A 15,888-nucleotide genomic window follows, 5' to 3' on the forward strand; every position below is an offset into this window, starting at 1 on the left:
AGCAAAAATTGCTGTGGCTGAGGTCAAAGAGGTTGTTGCCTTTAAGCAAAGTATTTTAAATATACATATGTCCTATTGTAAAAGATAGATTACAAACTGTAAGAAGAATATGAAAATCATCTAGGCCTGGAAATCGGCTAACTTCCTTTTTTTTCCCTATAATTTAGAAAATTTATTTTATATCATTGAATGATGTTTAGAGTTAAGCCGATTTTTAAAATATCACTCTTATGCAGGGGCGCCTGGGTGGCTCAGTTGGTTGAGCGTCCGACTTCGGCTCAGGTCAAGATCTCGCAGTCTGTGAGGTCAAGCCCCCCACCTCGGGCTCTATGCTGACAGCTCAGAGCCTGGAGCCTGCTTCAGATTCTGTGTCTCCCTCTCTCTCTGCCCCTTCCCTGCTTGTAGTCTCTCTCTCTCTCTCTCTCTCTCTCTCTCTCAAAAATAAATAAGAAACATTAAAAAAAATTTAAAAATTAAAAAAAATTAAAATGTCATGCTTATGCAAACATAAAAATATGTGAGATACACTTGCAATTACTATAATTTCATATTTAGAATCTAATTCTTTTAAATTGCTGTTCAGCTCTTCAACTCAGAATCACTGGTGTCTGCTTTTGTCTCCAAAATATTGTCCAGTGTGCTATCAACAGCACTGGTGACACAGCATTTCTTAGATGAGGGCTCCATTAGAGTTTTTTATTGAAAGCAAACAAGAAATTAAAAATGTTTCTTGAGAGTAGTTGACACATAAGGCTACATTGGTTTTAGGTGTACAACGCAGTCATCGGATAGGTTTTTATACGTGATGCCACAGCACCACAGGTCTAGCTACCGTCTGTCACCATACAACGCTATTACAATATCATTGATTATATTCCTTATACGGTGTCTTTTATTCCCATGACTTATTCATTCCATTACTGGAAGCCTGTATCTCCTACTCCTCTGCATCCATTTTGCTAATACTCACATCCCCACCCCTCCGGCAATCAGTTTGTTCTCTGTATTTACAGGTCTGATTGGTTTTTTTGTTCGTTTATTGACTTTTTTTTAGATTCTACGTGTGAGTGAATTGATATATTTGTCTTTCTCTGACTTACTTCACTTAGCATAATACCCTCTAGGTCCATCTGTGTTGTCCCAAATGGCAAGATTTCATCTTTCTTGACGAATATGGCTGAGTAATATTCCAGTGTGTGTGTGTCTTCTTTGTCCATTCATCTATTGATAGGCACTTAGGATGCTTCCATATTGTGGCTATTATAAATAATGCTGCAATAAACATAGAGTGCATCTATCTTTTTGAATTAGTATTTTTGTTTTCTTTGGGTAAATACTCAGTAGTGGAATTATTGGATTATATGGTATTTCTAGTTTTAATTTCTTGAGGAACCTCCATACTGTTTTCCATAGTGGCTGTACCAATTTACATTCCCATCAGTAGTGCACAAGAGTTCTTTTCCTCTACATCCTCACCAACAATTGTTATCCTCACCAACACTTATTATTCTCATTGTTTTGATTTTAGCCAGTCTGACAGGTCTGAGTTGATATCTCATTGTGGTTTTTATTTGCACTTCTCTGATAATGAGTGATACTGAGCATCTTTTCATGTGTCTTTTGGCCATCTGTATGACTTCTTTGGAAAAGTATCTATTCAGATCCTATGCTCATTTTAAAAATCAGATTTTTTTTTTTTTTTTTTTTTTTGGTGTTGAGTTGTATAAGTTCTTCATATTTTTTGGATATTAACCCCTTATTGGATATATCATTTGCAAATATCTTCTCCCATTCAGTAGGTTGCCTTTTTGTTTTGTTGATAGTTTCCACCACCGTGCAAAAAAGGCTTTTATTTTGAGGTAGTCCCAATAGTTTACTTTTGCTTTTGTTTCCCTTGTGTTAGAAGACATATCTAGAAAAATGTTGCTACAGCTGATATCAAAGAGATTACTGCTTGTGTTCTCTTCTAGGACTTTTATGGTTTCACGTCTCACAGTTAGGTTTTTAATACATTTTGAATTTATTTTTGTGTATGGTATTAAAGAGTGGTCCAGTTTCATTATTTTATATGTAGCTGTCTAGTTTTCCGGACAAATGGTCCAACAATACCATTTGTTGAAGAAACTGTCTATTCTCTATTGTATATTCTTGCCTCTTTTGTCATAGACTAATTGACCATATCATCACGGGGTTATTTCCGGGCTCTCTATTCTGTTCCTTTGATCCCTGTGTCTGTTTTTATGCCAGCACCATACTGTTTTGATTAGTATGGCTTTGAAGTAGATCTTGAAATATGGAATTGTGACATCTCCAACTTTGTTTTTCTTTCTCAAGATTACTTTGGCTATTGGGGGTCTTTTGCAGTTCCAAACAAATTTTAGGATTATTTTTTCTAGTTTTGTAGAACGCGCTTTTGGTAAATTGCACTGAATTGTAGGTTGCTTTGGATAGTATGGACATTTTAACAATATTTGTTCTTCCAATCCCTACGCATGGAATATCTTTCTATTTGTTTGTTGTGTCATCTTCAAATTCTTTCACCAATGTGTTATAGTTTTCAGAGCACAGATTTTTTTTCCCTCTTTGGTTAAATTTATTCCTATTTCATTCTTTTTGGTGCAATTAAAGTTAACAAGAAATTTTGACAAGTTGATGTCTGATGTCCATCCTCATTGCTTGGAACTTTATTTTACCTTTGTGAGGGATTTGGCAGTTTCTTTTGCCTTCACTTACACTGTATGGTGTATCATAGGCAATTCTTTTGTGTATGCATCATTAACAACAGGTAGTATAGATTTTCTACTTGTGGGTTTCTTTCTTTCTTAGGTCCAAAAAGCATTTTGTTGTAGCTTTGCAATAAAATTTTGAAAAACAGAATTGTGGTCTTTCCTCCAATGGTGAGATGTTTTCTTCACTAATCATAAATTTATACTTTGCCACTGTTCCCATGCTTTTCCTGTATACACAACTTTCCCTTCAATTCTTAATGACAGCGCAATTTTTTTGGAGAAGTTTTTAAACAGCAATTAAACTCAACGCATGGGGTACCAACAATACACAACTGAAAGTGGTAATGTGCCACAGTGACAGGCTAAAACCAAATTCACAAATGCAGACTCAATGACAAGAATGTAATAACTCTACTATGTGATTGGTAACAATTATAAGATGCATCCTGATTCACATGCTAAAATGTGAAAGTATTATTTACATATATATATTTTTTAATTTTTTTAATTTTAAAGAATATATATTTTTTAAATAATGAAATATGAGGCTGATTCTGATTCTGCCATGGCCGTATCAGCTCTCTACAATCTATTTTTCCTGATGATTAGACTAAAAGTCTAAAGAAAACACAAAAAGCAACAACACTAGACTATAGAAGAGAACCAAAACTTGCAGAAGTGACTGGCAACGGGGGTGAGCCTTCTGTTTTGGTTTTCTCTTTTCCCTAATGGCTTTGTCCTGAGGGTGGGGCCCCAATCACAGAACTGCAAGGCAGAGCAGGAAGCTAAGACTGATTAAAAACTCCATCTCTTTGACCAGGGAAACCTGGAAAAGAGGCCCCTTCAGGCTGGAAAATATGGGGTAATTCCAGAGAGGAGAGAACAATGGAGAAAGGGATCCCCTAATTCTGTGTATGAATCTGTAAAAGTCTTGGGCTCACTTTTGAGTTGTGCATGCATGAGACAGATACAAAGAAAGCATTCTTGCAATGGCTTTGAGAACTGAATTAAGATTTAAACCAGGGCCCAAGTCTCAGACTAACCCAAGTGGCACATGCAGACAGACCCATAGCAGTAAAACAGAGCTTTGTAGAATGAACTGAGACTGGAACCATCCAGAGAAATGGGAGATGGAATTTGTGTTCTGAATCTCAGAGTTGATTACCTGCTAAAACAAAACCCACCAGCATTGTTCAATGAATTTTAAAAGGACCCAGAGTCTACACAACAAAATAGTTGACAAGGTTGAGGATACAATTCAGAATTATTTAACATACAAAAAGTTAGGAAAATGAGATCAATTATCAAGTGAAAAGGCAATCAACACATGCCAATCCTTGGATGACTCAAGTGTTAGAATTATCAGAAAAAAAAAAAAAAAAAAAAAAAGGCTCTAAAACAAATATTTTGGTCACAGAATCCCTTTACACTGTTAGAAGTTTTTGGAGACTCCAAAGAGCGTCTGATTATCTTGTATGCTAAATCGTAAAACAAGTGTTAATAAAATTCAAAGGACTGAAATCATGCAAAGTATGCTCGCTGACCACAACAGAGTTAAATTAGAAATGAACAACCAAAGGAAATCCGAGACATTCAAATATTTTGAAATCAAACAACACATTTCAAAGTAATCCATGAGTCAAAGAAGAAATTACAAGAGAAATTAGAATGTATTTTTATCTGAATAAAAATTAAATACATGAGACACAGTGAAGGTGGCGCTTAAAGTAAAATTTATAGCCTTAAATAACTATGTTAGAGAAGAAGAGAGATCTCAAATCCATAATTAAGTCTTTATCTTCATCTAGGAAAGTAAGAGCAAGCCAAACCAAAGACAAGCAGAAGGAAGAAAATAATGAAGATTAGAGAGGATATGAGAACAATGACAGAGAAACTCAATGCAACCAAACATTTAGTCTTCGAAAACATCATCAAAATTGACTAGCCAAGAAAAAAAGAGAGAGGACACAGATGACTACAATTAGTAATGAAAGAAAGGATTAACCCATTGAACTTAACAGTAATTTAAAGGCTAAAGAGGGAATACTGTGAACAACTTTATGCCAGAAATTAAACAACTTACATGAAATAGATTCCAAAATGGACACAAGCTGCCAAAATGGAATAAAAAAGAAACAGAAAATCTGAATAGTGTTGCAACACACAAGAAAATTTAGCATTGGAAATTTTCTCAGAGAGAAGGGACTATGTCCAGATGGCTTCTTTGGTAAATTATTACAAATAATTAAAGAAATAATATCAGTCCTACATAAATTATTTCAGAAAACAGAAGTGGGAAAAAACACCAATTCATTCTATGAGGCTAGTGCTACCTTAATACGAAAGCTAGACAAAGACATCACAAGACAAACTCCAGTGGTGATGCCTTGTAATGATACTGGGAAGGGATGAGTTTTAGTAGAAAAATCAAGAGCTCAGACTAAGACAAGTTAAGTTACAAGTTATTTGAGCTATCCAAGTGGAGATTGCAAATAGGTAGTGAATAAACCAAATAGAGATCCAAGGAGTGTTTTAGGTTAGGAATAGCTATCAGTGATTCATTACCATACAGATAGAATTCAGAGCTCAAAAAGTAGGTAAGATCACTTAGAGAACCCATCAGAGCCTTGAGTTATTTCAACGTTTTGAAAGAAGGTACAGAAAAGTAGAAGAGGGGAAGATAAGATGGGGAGAAAAAAACCCCAACTAGTTTTATGATCAGGTTTACATAGAAATGGATCATTCTGCCCACTGTGTGTAGAGTGGATTTAAAAGTAACAAAATTATAGGCAGAGAGAGAGTTATCTAGCAGTCTAAGAAGAGATAAAAAGAAATAGAAAGAAGGGTAGTGATACAGAGCTAAAGAGTAGGAATGGATTTTAAAAATATTTAGGAGTTTAAATAGGCAGCAGCAAGTAATTAAGTGGGTAGAGATTTCTGGCAGGGTCAGTGAAGCAGAAAAAAGGATGATCAGTTTAAAAAGATATGGAATATATTAGATTACAAATTTTATCCTTGAACAGCTATTTGGGGTGGACTGAATAGAAATGTCTCAGAAGATTTAGAATAAAATAGTTTGAAGACTGGGGAGAAGACTGGAAAGAACATAACTGATGGTTCAAACAGATGGTTAAAAGTAGGGGTTCATAAAATCACTCAGGGAGAACACATAAGACAAAAAAGCAAATGGTTCAGATTGGAAGAACTAAGAAATGAAGCGTTAGCCAGCGTATGATCACTTTTAAATTTAATCCGTAGAAGTTTTATTCTACATTCTGACTATTCCTCAGATAAGCATTCTGGCTTCTCTGCTTTCTGTATGAAAACATGTTGATAACTTTAAATTTTAAAAATGAGGCAGGATTTCTTTTTACTTTAGAATGGGTTCTACTCTAAGATACATTTCCTTTCAGCATCAAATAATCCTAATTTCAAAAATTCTCATATGCACATTCACAGGCAAAGCTCTGCAGAAACGCAGAGAAATAACCACAGTGCTTACCGTTAACTGGTAGGTTATCTGTTAGACTTTGAAGCTCCTCTCCTGTGAGCACGATTCCCATGTTTTCTAGAACAGTATTGACTTTACTTCTTTCAACCTTCCCTCCTCAGGAAAGAGACATAAGGAATGACAAAAAATACTAAAATATGAAAGAACATTAAATACTAGAAATCTATCAGTGCTCTGTTACTATTATATTGAAAATGTTTTTACTATTAATATGAAAAAACTAGGAATAAGGAAAAATAGAATCCTTTTCAGTACTATTAATATTGCTTTGAAACATGAGTACCAAACTCTATTTTAACATCGTGTTAAAGAGCCTTAAGCTTTGCCTTGATGAAACTATGGACAAGAAATAATTTATGAAGGGATTTTGCAACTTAAGCTAAAGACAACTAATTGAATTTGCTTTGTGTCTATGTCAGACAAAGCATTATATAGATGCTCAGAAACATAATACATATACTTCAGAATTTCAGGGAGAGTTTTCATTTACTGAGTAAATATGTTCTTATTCATCCTCGAATAACAACAAAAAAATGAGACGGGATACAATAGTGACAATTATGCCATTCTAAACCCCTGACAGAACAGTTGACAGTCTCTCTATGCTGGTTTCTTTATCCTTTGATTTCTCTTGTCCAATTCTTCTAAAATTCTCTCCCCTAATCACATTCCTTCATTTTTTTTTCTAATAGTTTTGTCATTGGCCAGAGGGCATGACATGACAGCATTTATTTTGCCCCTGGTGGCCTGGGTTATATATAGAGAGAGAGATATATAGATTGATAGATATAACTTAAAATCTGCCTTTTCTAATTACTTTAAATATATATATATTTTAAATGCTAGAAGAGAAATTTAAAAAAAATTAAGTTTATATATTTAGAGAGAGAGAGAGTGAGTGGGAGATGGGCGGAGAGAGCTAGGGAGAAAGAGAGAAAGAATCTCAAGCAGGCTCCATGCTGCCAGCACAGAGCCCTGCACAGGGCTCAGTCTCACAAACTGTGAGATCATGACCTGAGCCAAAATCAAGAGTTGGACGTTCAACCGACTGAGCCACCCAGGCGCCCCTAAAGAGAACTTTTAAAACTTCTCCCATGGTACCATAAAGCTAAGTATTCTAGAAGGCTACTAAAGTATCTTTATGGCTTACCATCAACTGGAAGCTTCTTTAGCAGCCTCTTTTGTTCTTTATCTGTTAGCTCAATACCCATGTTCCTCACAAAATCTGATAGATGTTGCACATTAATATTTTTCCTTTGAAAATATGAAACGTGATCATTCAAGAATTTTATAGAATAATTATTTCAAGTAATAATTTAATAGTGTTAAGCATGTTTCTTCCTAACTTGAGCAAGTTCAAAGATATAATAAGATATATACATCCATACAGAATTGAGAAGGGTCATATATCAAATTTGCTTAAAAATACTGAAAAGTATGTTTTCTTAATCTGACAAGAAGTCAAAGTAGAAGAGAATAGATTTTACCTAAATAACTGTCTGATTAATGAAATATCAACATCAATTCATTTATCCATCTTACCAGAGAATACTATATATTTTAATTTTTTTCTGAAATATGTTATTTGCTCTTGATACTGACAATAAATAAACTTTTTTAAATGAATATAATCTATTGTCAAATTGGCTTACGTACAACACCCAGTGCTCATCCCAGCAAGTGCCCTCCTCAATGCCCATCACCCACTTTCCCCTCTCCCCCACCCCTTCATCCACCCTTAGTTTGCTCTCTGTATTTAAGAGTCTCTTGTGGTTTGCCTCCCTCTCTCTCTGTTTGTAACTATATTCTTCCCTTCCCTCCCCCCATCATCTTCTGTTCAGTTTCTCAAGATCCACACATGAGTGAAAACATATGATACCTGTCCTCCTCTGACTTATTTCACTCAGCATAATTCTTTCCAGTTCCAAGAATGGAAAAAAAAAAAAGCTTTATTTTGCTGTTGCTTGATATACTCTGATTTGGGAATCTATTAATAATGTTGAAGTAAGTATTATTAGTATAAAAACTCCAGAAAGTTCAGAAGTTATTAGTAAGTTATAGGCTTTTAATTACTATATATAAAGGTAAACCGTGGGACATTAGGAGCAAATGTTCCATTAGAAAAGGTTGAAAGCTACAATTTACAAATCAGCAATAGAATGGTAAAAAATATTATTTAAAACTATACTACTACATAAAGTCTGCAGATCTTGGTTTTATATAACTTCCCACTGACCTGTAAAAGCTTTTAATCCACTACACAACTTTTTCATTGTAGTTCTCCCATATACTGTAAGAAGAAATGCAAATAATAAAAAGAGACAGTGAAACACACAAATAATAGGAGAGGAAAATATTCCAGCAACACTTCCGTACTAATAATATTCTCTACTTTTACCCACTTCTTGAGAATGAGTGTAAAGAGGTTAAATATGAAAAATATAACATCAACAATACAACTATGACTTAATTCTTCTATAAAAAAATCAAACCTACAATAGTCAAGGGATAAGAGTCAAAAGCCACTTACTGTCCAGGGTCTACTTTTTAGCTCTCAGACTTTGAAGAACTTTCTTATTTCTATCAGGCCATGACAATGGGTTTATGTTTGGTACATGCTATTCAAAAATGTTTAAACTTGGGTTTCAGCAGTGATTTTCTCAGGTAATGTGTTCTCATTCAATATTCCCTGGTGTTTTAACAGACCCAGAAAGATTTATTTCCTCCATTTGGATTACAAGATAAATTATTAAGCACTTTGAAGACAAATCCTTTATATTAGCAATTGGGGGGGGGGGCAGTTATCACACTGATAGACTAACAGATTTTATTTCCAATTTAATATTTTTTTTGAAAATTTTATTTGGGTAATTGTAGATGCATATGAAGTTAGTAGGAAAAAATAGAGAGAGATGCCTTGTACATTTTTGTCCAGCTTCCCTTAATGATAAGACTTACAAAGCCATAGAATAATACCAAAAACAGAATACTGGCATTGATACAATCCACCGATGTTATTTAGATTTCCTTAGTGTTACTTGTACTCATGTGTATGTCTCTGTATTATTAAATTCCAGACAATTTTATTACCTGTGTAGGTTCACGTATGCACTGCCACAGTCAAGATACTGAACAGTTCCAGTCCCACAAGGACCCTATTATAACCACATCCACCTCCTTCTGCCTCCACCAATCCCCTATCTCTAAATCCAGGCAAGCTCTAATCTGTCCTCCATTTCTAAAATTTTGTTATTTCAAAAATGATATGTAAAGATCTTACAGTATGTAAGCTCTGAGGTTGGCTTTTTTAGCTCTGGATAACTATCTGGAAATTTGTCCAAGATGTTGCATGAATCAGATAGTGTACTTTTACTGATGAATAATAGTATTCCATAATATGTATGTACCACAAGTTTGTTTAGCCATTTACCTGTTGAAGGAGACTTGGGCTGATGCCAGTTTTTGGCTCTTACGTTCATGTACAGATTTTGTGCGAACCTAAGTTTCAAAGGTGTAATTGCTACGGTAGCTCTATGCTTAGTTTTGTAAGAAACTGGTACTTTTTCTATAGTGATTGTATCACTACATTCCCACTACCAAGTATGAGTAGTCCGGTTTCTCAAGCATCCTCATCAACATTTGGTGTTGTCATTATTTTTTATTTTAGCTATTCTGATAGGTATGCAATGATATCTCACTGCAGTTTCAAATGGCACTTCCTTAATACCTAATGACGTCAAGCATCTCTTCATGTGTTTATCTGATACCTGTATATCCTCTTTGGTGCAATGTATTTTCATTCATATAGTTTCATATATTTTCCCCATCTTCTTATTGGTTTGTTTGTATTTTATATTGCTGAGGTTTTCTCAAATCAAAAAAAAAAAAACCCCTTTTAATGTTTATTTTTGAGAGAGAGAGAGAGAGAGAAAGACAGAGCACGAGAGGGGGAGGGGCAGAGAGGAAGACACAGAATCTGAAGCAGGCTCCGGGCTCTGAGTGGTCAGCATAGAGCCCAAGACGAGGCTCAGCCAAAGTCAGACGCTCAACTGACTGAACCACCAGATGCCCCTATATTGCTGAGTTTTGCGTGTTCTTTAAATGCCATAGATGCTGCTGCTTTGTCAGATGTATCATTTGCAAATATTTTCTCCCAGACGGTAGGTTGTCTTCCACCATCTCCACACAGCTTTCCAGAATAAAAGCTTTTAATTTTAATGAAGTACAATTTATCAATTTTTTCCTTTTGTGAATCATGCTTTTCGCATAATATGTTTCTAAATCAATTTATTCTTACTAGGCAGCATAAGCATAAATTACATAACTCAAATGTTACCAATAAGAATACAGTGAAAAATATGTCTCCTTTATAAACATCTCCATTGTCAGAATTCTCTTCCTTCTAAGGAACAAACATTGACATTTTTTGTTTATCTTTTTTAGAGATACTCTATGCATATATTTGTATATAAGAATAGAGCTGACTGGTTCTTTTGATGGCTCCATATATTAAATTGACTAGATGTTCTGTAATTATGGAATCAATTTTAAAATGCATCAAAATGGGTATAAATTGCTTTTCCTTGCATTTTCAGATATATTGTTTTAAGAGAATATATCTTGTTTGTTCAAATATTCTCTTCCCCTCTGTATCAAGTCTGTCTTATGGGAGGATTGTACTTCTGTTCCCAATGATATCGTGCAATTTGCTTTGTCAAATGAAATATTTGAGTGTCTTCTGAGTAGAAACTTTAAGAACTATCACATGGCTCCATCATCTCTCTTTTTCCTGTTACAAAAGTGACACTGTCCAGACAGGGACTGTTCTTGCATCCTATGTCCTATAGTAGAGAACAGATGGACAGCCAACCTATGGGCAGTGTCTAATATTGAGTGTCATGCAAAAAAACTCTGTTGCCACTGAGATTTGGGGGTTGTTTGTTGCTACTGCAGCATAGCTAGCTGATAATAGGAACTGGAACCACAGGGCGCCTGGGTGGCTCAGTCGGTTGAGCGTCTGACTCTTGGTTTCAGCTCAGGTCATGATCTCACCGTTCATGAGTTCAAGCACAGTGTTGGGCTCTGCACTGACACTGAGGAGCCTCCTTGGGTTTCTCTGTCTCTCTCTCTCTCTCTCCCTCTTACTCTGCCCCTCCCCTGCTTAGGCCATCTCTGTCTCTCTCAAAATAAAGAAACTTAAAAAAAAAGGAACTGGAACCACAAGTGTGTTGCTGTCTTAGCAACAACAAAAGTAGTAGCAAAAACACCAAAACTATGTGGCATTGGCTCTGGTGCTGGAAGTGTTTGGTGAAGAAATTGTTACTGGAGGCTGGAATGAACCCATGCCTTGCAATGGTGTTGGTGAGTTTAGCAATTTCAACAACTTAGAAGGCAGAAAATGTACTGAATATGCTTGTACTTTAAAAGAAGAAGCTGTGTGGGGCGCCTGAGTAACTCAGTCATGTAAGCCTCCAATTCTTGGTTTTGGCTCAGGTCATGATCTCACAGTTTGTGGGTTCGAGCCCCACATCGGGCTCCATGCTGAAGCCTGCTTGGGATTCTCTCTTTCTCTCCCCCTCTCTGCATCCCTCCTCCACTCCCTCTCTCTCTTTCTCTCAAAAATAAATAAATAAACTTAAAAAAAAAGAAGAAGCTAGGAAATACAGTGTTACTAGAGTATCTGGTTGATATTGGCAGCAACGGACAAGTTACTACAAAAAGAAATGAACCCAGAAAACAACTGGCTGGCTAGCAAGCAAGGATAAAGGAGAACAGAGAGAATCCAGAGATTCAGGGTGCGACATGGCACAAAAAATGAACTAGTTCTCATCTTCTACAAATAGAAGATAACACCTGGAATTTCTTTTAGTGACCAAGGGCATTCAAAACTAAGTCTTCTGGCAAAGGCAATATGAAGAGTGTGATCATCATTCCTTTTGTTGAAACCTCTGATTTGATTAACATGGTGCCTAGTAAATCCTCCAAATTTGAAAAAAATAATTCAGGAACAAGCATCTTAGGTTGTGCTTCTCCCCAGGGAAGTCTGATAAAACTCAAGGGGTCTACAATTAAATCTAATGAGAAGCACATCTCAAAAAGAATTGTAGATGTAACTATTGGCACATTAAGCAAGTTGTAATCAATCAGATAAAAAGTCAACCCTATTTTAGTATAAAACTTAAACTAAAAGGTACTCTGTTCATGACTTAAAGTGGGGTTCCTGCCCTCTACAAATAGGAAGTACGCTAAGAAAGTTGCCCCAGCCCCCAAGAAGGGGTTATTCTTCAATGCCTTCTTCAGATGTGAGAAGAAGAAGAATGGAAAAAGGTAGAACTTCTTCAATCCCATAACCAAGATCCATAAAGAACAATGAGCTGGGAATCTAATCATCATGGTAAGATTTTTCCCAAAGAACTTAAAAATATTTTCAATGCTTACCATCAGTGGGCAGGTTGCATTTGAGATCCTTAATTTCGTCTTCTGTGAGTTTCCATCCCATGGTTTTCAAAACTGAATCAAGTTTATTGGCATTAACAATCCCTCCTTAGAAAAGCAAAATGGTCAAGAAATAGCCAAAGGAAAGAAAAATACAGTTTATATATTTAAATAACCTATGGGCCCACATGGCTGTAGTGTAGGTGGAAATATAAAGGGTGTCCCCTGTCAGAAATATTTTTCTTTTGCAGGCAAGGGATCTTTTTCTAAAATTTTTGTTTGGGGGATTTTAGTTCTTAGAAAGTTCCGTCTGCAGAAAAAAAAACCAAAAACTGAAATCTTGAACTAATTGTCCAAGATGCATTATTATAGTCAATTAGCATGCTGTATAGTTTTTGGATTTAAATAACTTAAATAGGCTCATATATAGCATGACAGTTGACTTGTTTTAGCAAATACATCAAATTGTTGACATATACTAACGTCATTTTCAGCAGGAACATCAAGTGTCTATAGTACAAAGCGGGTCAATAATAGATAATAATAGATAATAGCTCTTTAAAAAGAACCTCTTTCTTTAGTGGGATCATGGGGACAGGTTTACAAAGCATAAGCTTTAAAAGGGCCTGCATTAGTATTTAATAATTCATAGTAATGAAAAACATTATTTTATCTTCTCACTAATAAGTGGGCTCATTTTTGTTTATTTTATTGTCTCAACGCCTAACCAAATTCCCCAAATATTTTCCCTTTAATTTTACTGTTCTGACACAGACTTTATTTTCTCTTATGTAAAATTTATTTAAATTTCTATATGGAGATAATTTGCTCACAGGTCTATATCAGAAGCTAGGAATGATATCAGTATTTAAGGAGGTTAGTGAAGTTCACAATTGGATATCTAGGAGACAGTATAATGTGTCTCTTAGAATCATCTGGCTTGGTATTATGCTTCTCACTTACCACTAAGAGACTTCAAACCATCCAGTAACCTATGCTTGTAGACTTTTCCTTTAGCTACGTGGAAACATAAATCAGGTCATACACAAGTAAGTGATGTGGAGATTCACCAAGGCAGCAAGTCATTATTTAATGTAAGGAGGATTTGTAATTTTCTCTAGAAAATTTCCAATTTACTTTCAAATTTTTAAAAATGAAATAGCCACCAATGTATCCACTCTATTCAGTTATTGACACTTAAGCATGTGAATCTTGTAATCTTGGTGCTTTTTTTTAATTCCTTTTCAGCTCTCTAATGTCCTTTTCTGTTCTCTCACCTGGTTAGCACCCAGTATAACTTTTACAATTCCCCATCTATAGAACCACAACTACAAAAGGTACTTCTTAGCCCTGATGGCAGGTTGTGAATAAAGCAGCAACTGATTTCCAACTAAAAATTAATGGAATTCCTTCTTAAAAATCTTCTCTTGAAATGTTTTTATTGTAAAGAATTTTAAATATATACAAAAGTAGAATGGAAACAATGAATCCCCATAAACACTCAGCTTACAGTTACTGATGTTCTACCATTAGATAGCATCCTTTTAAGGTGAAAACGTACCATTCATTTTTTTAAAAAAATTATTTGCATACATAAGTGTATAAATTGAACCATATCACAATGGCTGTACTTTTTCGGTCTTTGTTTTTGTTTAAGTGCCTTTTTCTGCTTCTTCCTTCTCAGTCTATGGTGCAGCCACAAGTCCCTAGATGATTCATGTTAACAACCTAGAATATACCTACATATTATCTATCAGTATGTGAAGATACATAATTACATGAGTGAAATCATTCATACTAAGTAGTTTTTGAAAGCATTTTTTCTATGCTATCAGAAAGTATATAGAAGTTCTCATAAACAAAATAAGAAATGTGTGCTTCCTTCAAGACCATATTAATATTTTAAATGCTCACCATTAACTGGCAGCTTTTTTACGAGCTCTACACATTCCTTATCTGTGACAGTTACTCCCATGTTTTCCAGAACACCTCCTACATCACTGACATCAACCTCTCCCCCTTCAACATAACAAAATGGTCACAGATTAGTAGAGAGAAGGGCCTAACCACAGCCCCCCCCAAACCTGTTGACCCTTTACAGCTTCAGCTACAATAGCTGAATGAGCAAACACACACAATATGTTAACTGTTCGCCACTGTCATTAATTGGGGGTAGAAATAGAATTTCTCTCTTACGCTTAGTAAAGTAATAGACATACTGATGCAGTTTATATAATACAAATTAGGACACTGTAGGCATAAGATCCATTTATTTTGTAAGGATATTCTCTCTCCCCTAATCTCTTAATGATAACAGAATTTTATCTCTGTGAAAGTTTGCTGTATCATCAGCTATGCTAATTCAAATTTAGGCTTTCAAAATCAAGAATAGTGACTATTCTTGGCAAATATTCCAGAAACTAAGAAATTTGCTACTATAAATTCACACAGAAAAATTAGTGCTAAAATGCAAATGTTCTAATGTGTAATTCTGGGCAACTGTATGCAGATATTCATCAATATAGAAGAAAAATGGGTAGAATAGAATAAAAAAGGGAATGTAAAAATGATGGTTCTACATAAAAATATAAATTAGCTAAAGAATAAAGACATTAGATTTATAGAAGCTTCTAATTAACCTGTAATAGTTTCCACTGCTTCCATCAATTTTTTGAGCTCAGTCTTCCCATTAGCTGTAAGAAATACCATAATTTGGCAATATTATAAAAAGATAAAGGAGCTAAATTAAGAAATAGAGATTCTCCCCACAATTTAATCTCACCAGCCAAAAACTTTTATGCAATGGATTGCAAAGAATTCATTCTATGGTAGATAGAGGGTTTACCCAAGAAAGCTTTCTCTGTCTTACACTTGCAGGAATGTTACGGTAGGCTAAGTATGTTGTTGTTTGGTCTCTGATAGCCCTTCTGATGCAAATGCAAGGTTCTTCCCATGATTGATGTTGAAAACATTTTTCATGTTCTATCTTTTACTAATACTTTTCTTTAGTTATTTCAACTATTAACTTGGAATGGCTGGTTATGTGTTCTCAATCTTTTGTTACCAGCACATGCATAAAGTTTGGGTAAATGTTTCTACCTTTCTATGTTTGGGAAAAAAGAAATCATTAGCTAAAGCTAGAGAGTTATAGCAATATGGCATTGTGCCAATATCAGGAAGGATTGGTCAACCCCCTAAGACCAGCTACTTTAT

The 15,888-nt window shown here is 35.1% G+C and overlaps 1 protein-coding gene and 1 long non-coding RNA gene across 2 annotated transcripts in view; both read right to left on the reverse strand.

Moving 5' to 3' along the window:
* LOC147571295 (EF-hand calcium-binding domain-containing protein 13-like) overlaps positions 1–7,451 on the reverse strand; it is a 28,502-nt gene extending 21,051 nt beyond the window's left edge. Inside the window, exons 1-2 of the mRNA XM_086696459.1 lie at positions 7,391–7,451; positions 6,232–6,333 (exon numbers count right to left, since the gene is read on the reverse strand). Coding sequence (XP_086552585.1) covers positions 6,232–6,333; positions 7,391–7,451 — 163 coding nt within the window. The remainder of the gene's footprint in view (positions 1–6,231; positions 6,334–7,390) is intronic.
* Positions 7,452–8,475: 1,024 nt separating this feature from the next.
* Positions 8,476–13,648, reverse strand: LOC147571296 (uncharacterized). Its single transcript, XR_015247529.1, has 2 exons — positions 12,679–13,648; positions 8,476–8,530 (listed from the first exon to the last, which is right to left on the reverse strand). It is a non-coding gene; the product is annotated as an uncharacterized LOC147571296 (long non-coding RNA).
* Positions 13,649–15,888: the final 2,240 nt, after the last annotated feature.

The sequence above is a fragment of the Puma concolor genome, unplaced genomic scaffold, assembly GCF_028749965.1.
Source record: "Puma concolor isolate L17-30 unplaced genomic scaffold, mPumCon1.1.hap2 unalloc_scaffold_31, whole genome shotgun sequence".
NCBI lineage: Eukaryota > Metazoa > Chordata > Mammalia > Carnivora > Felidae > Puma > Puma concolor.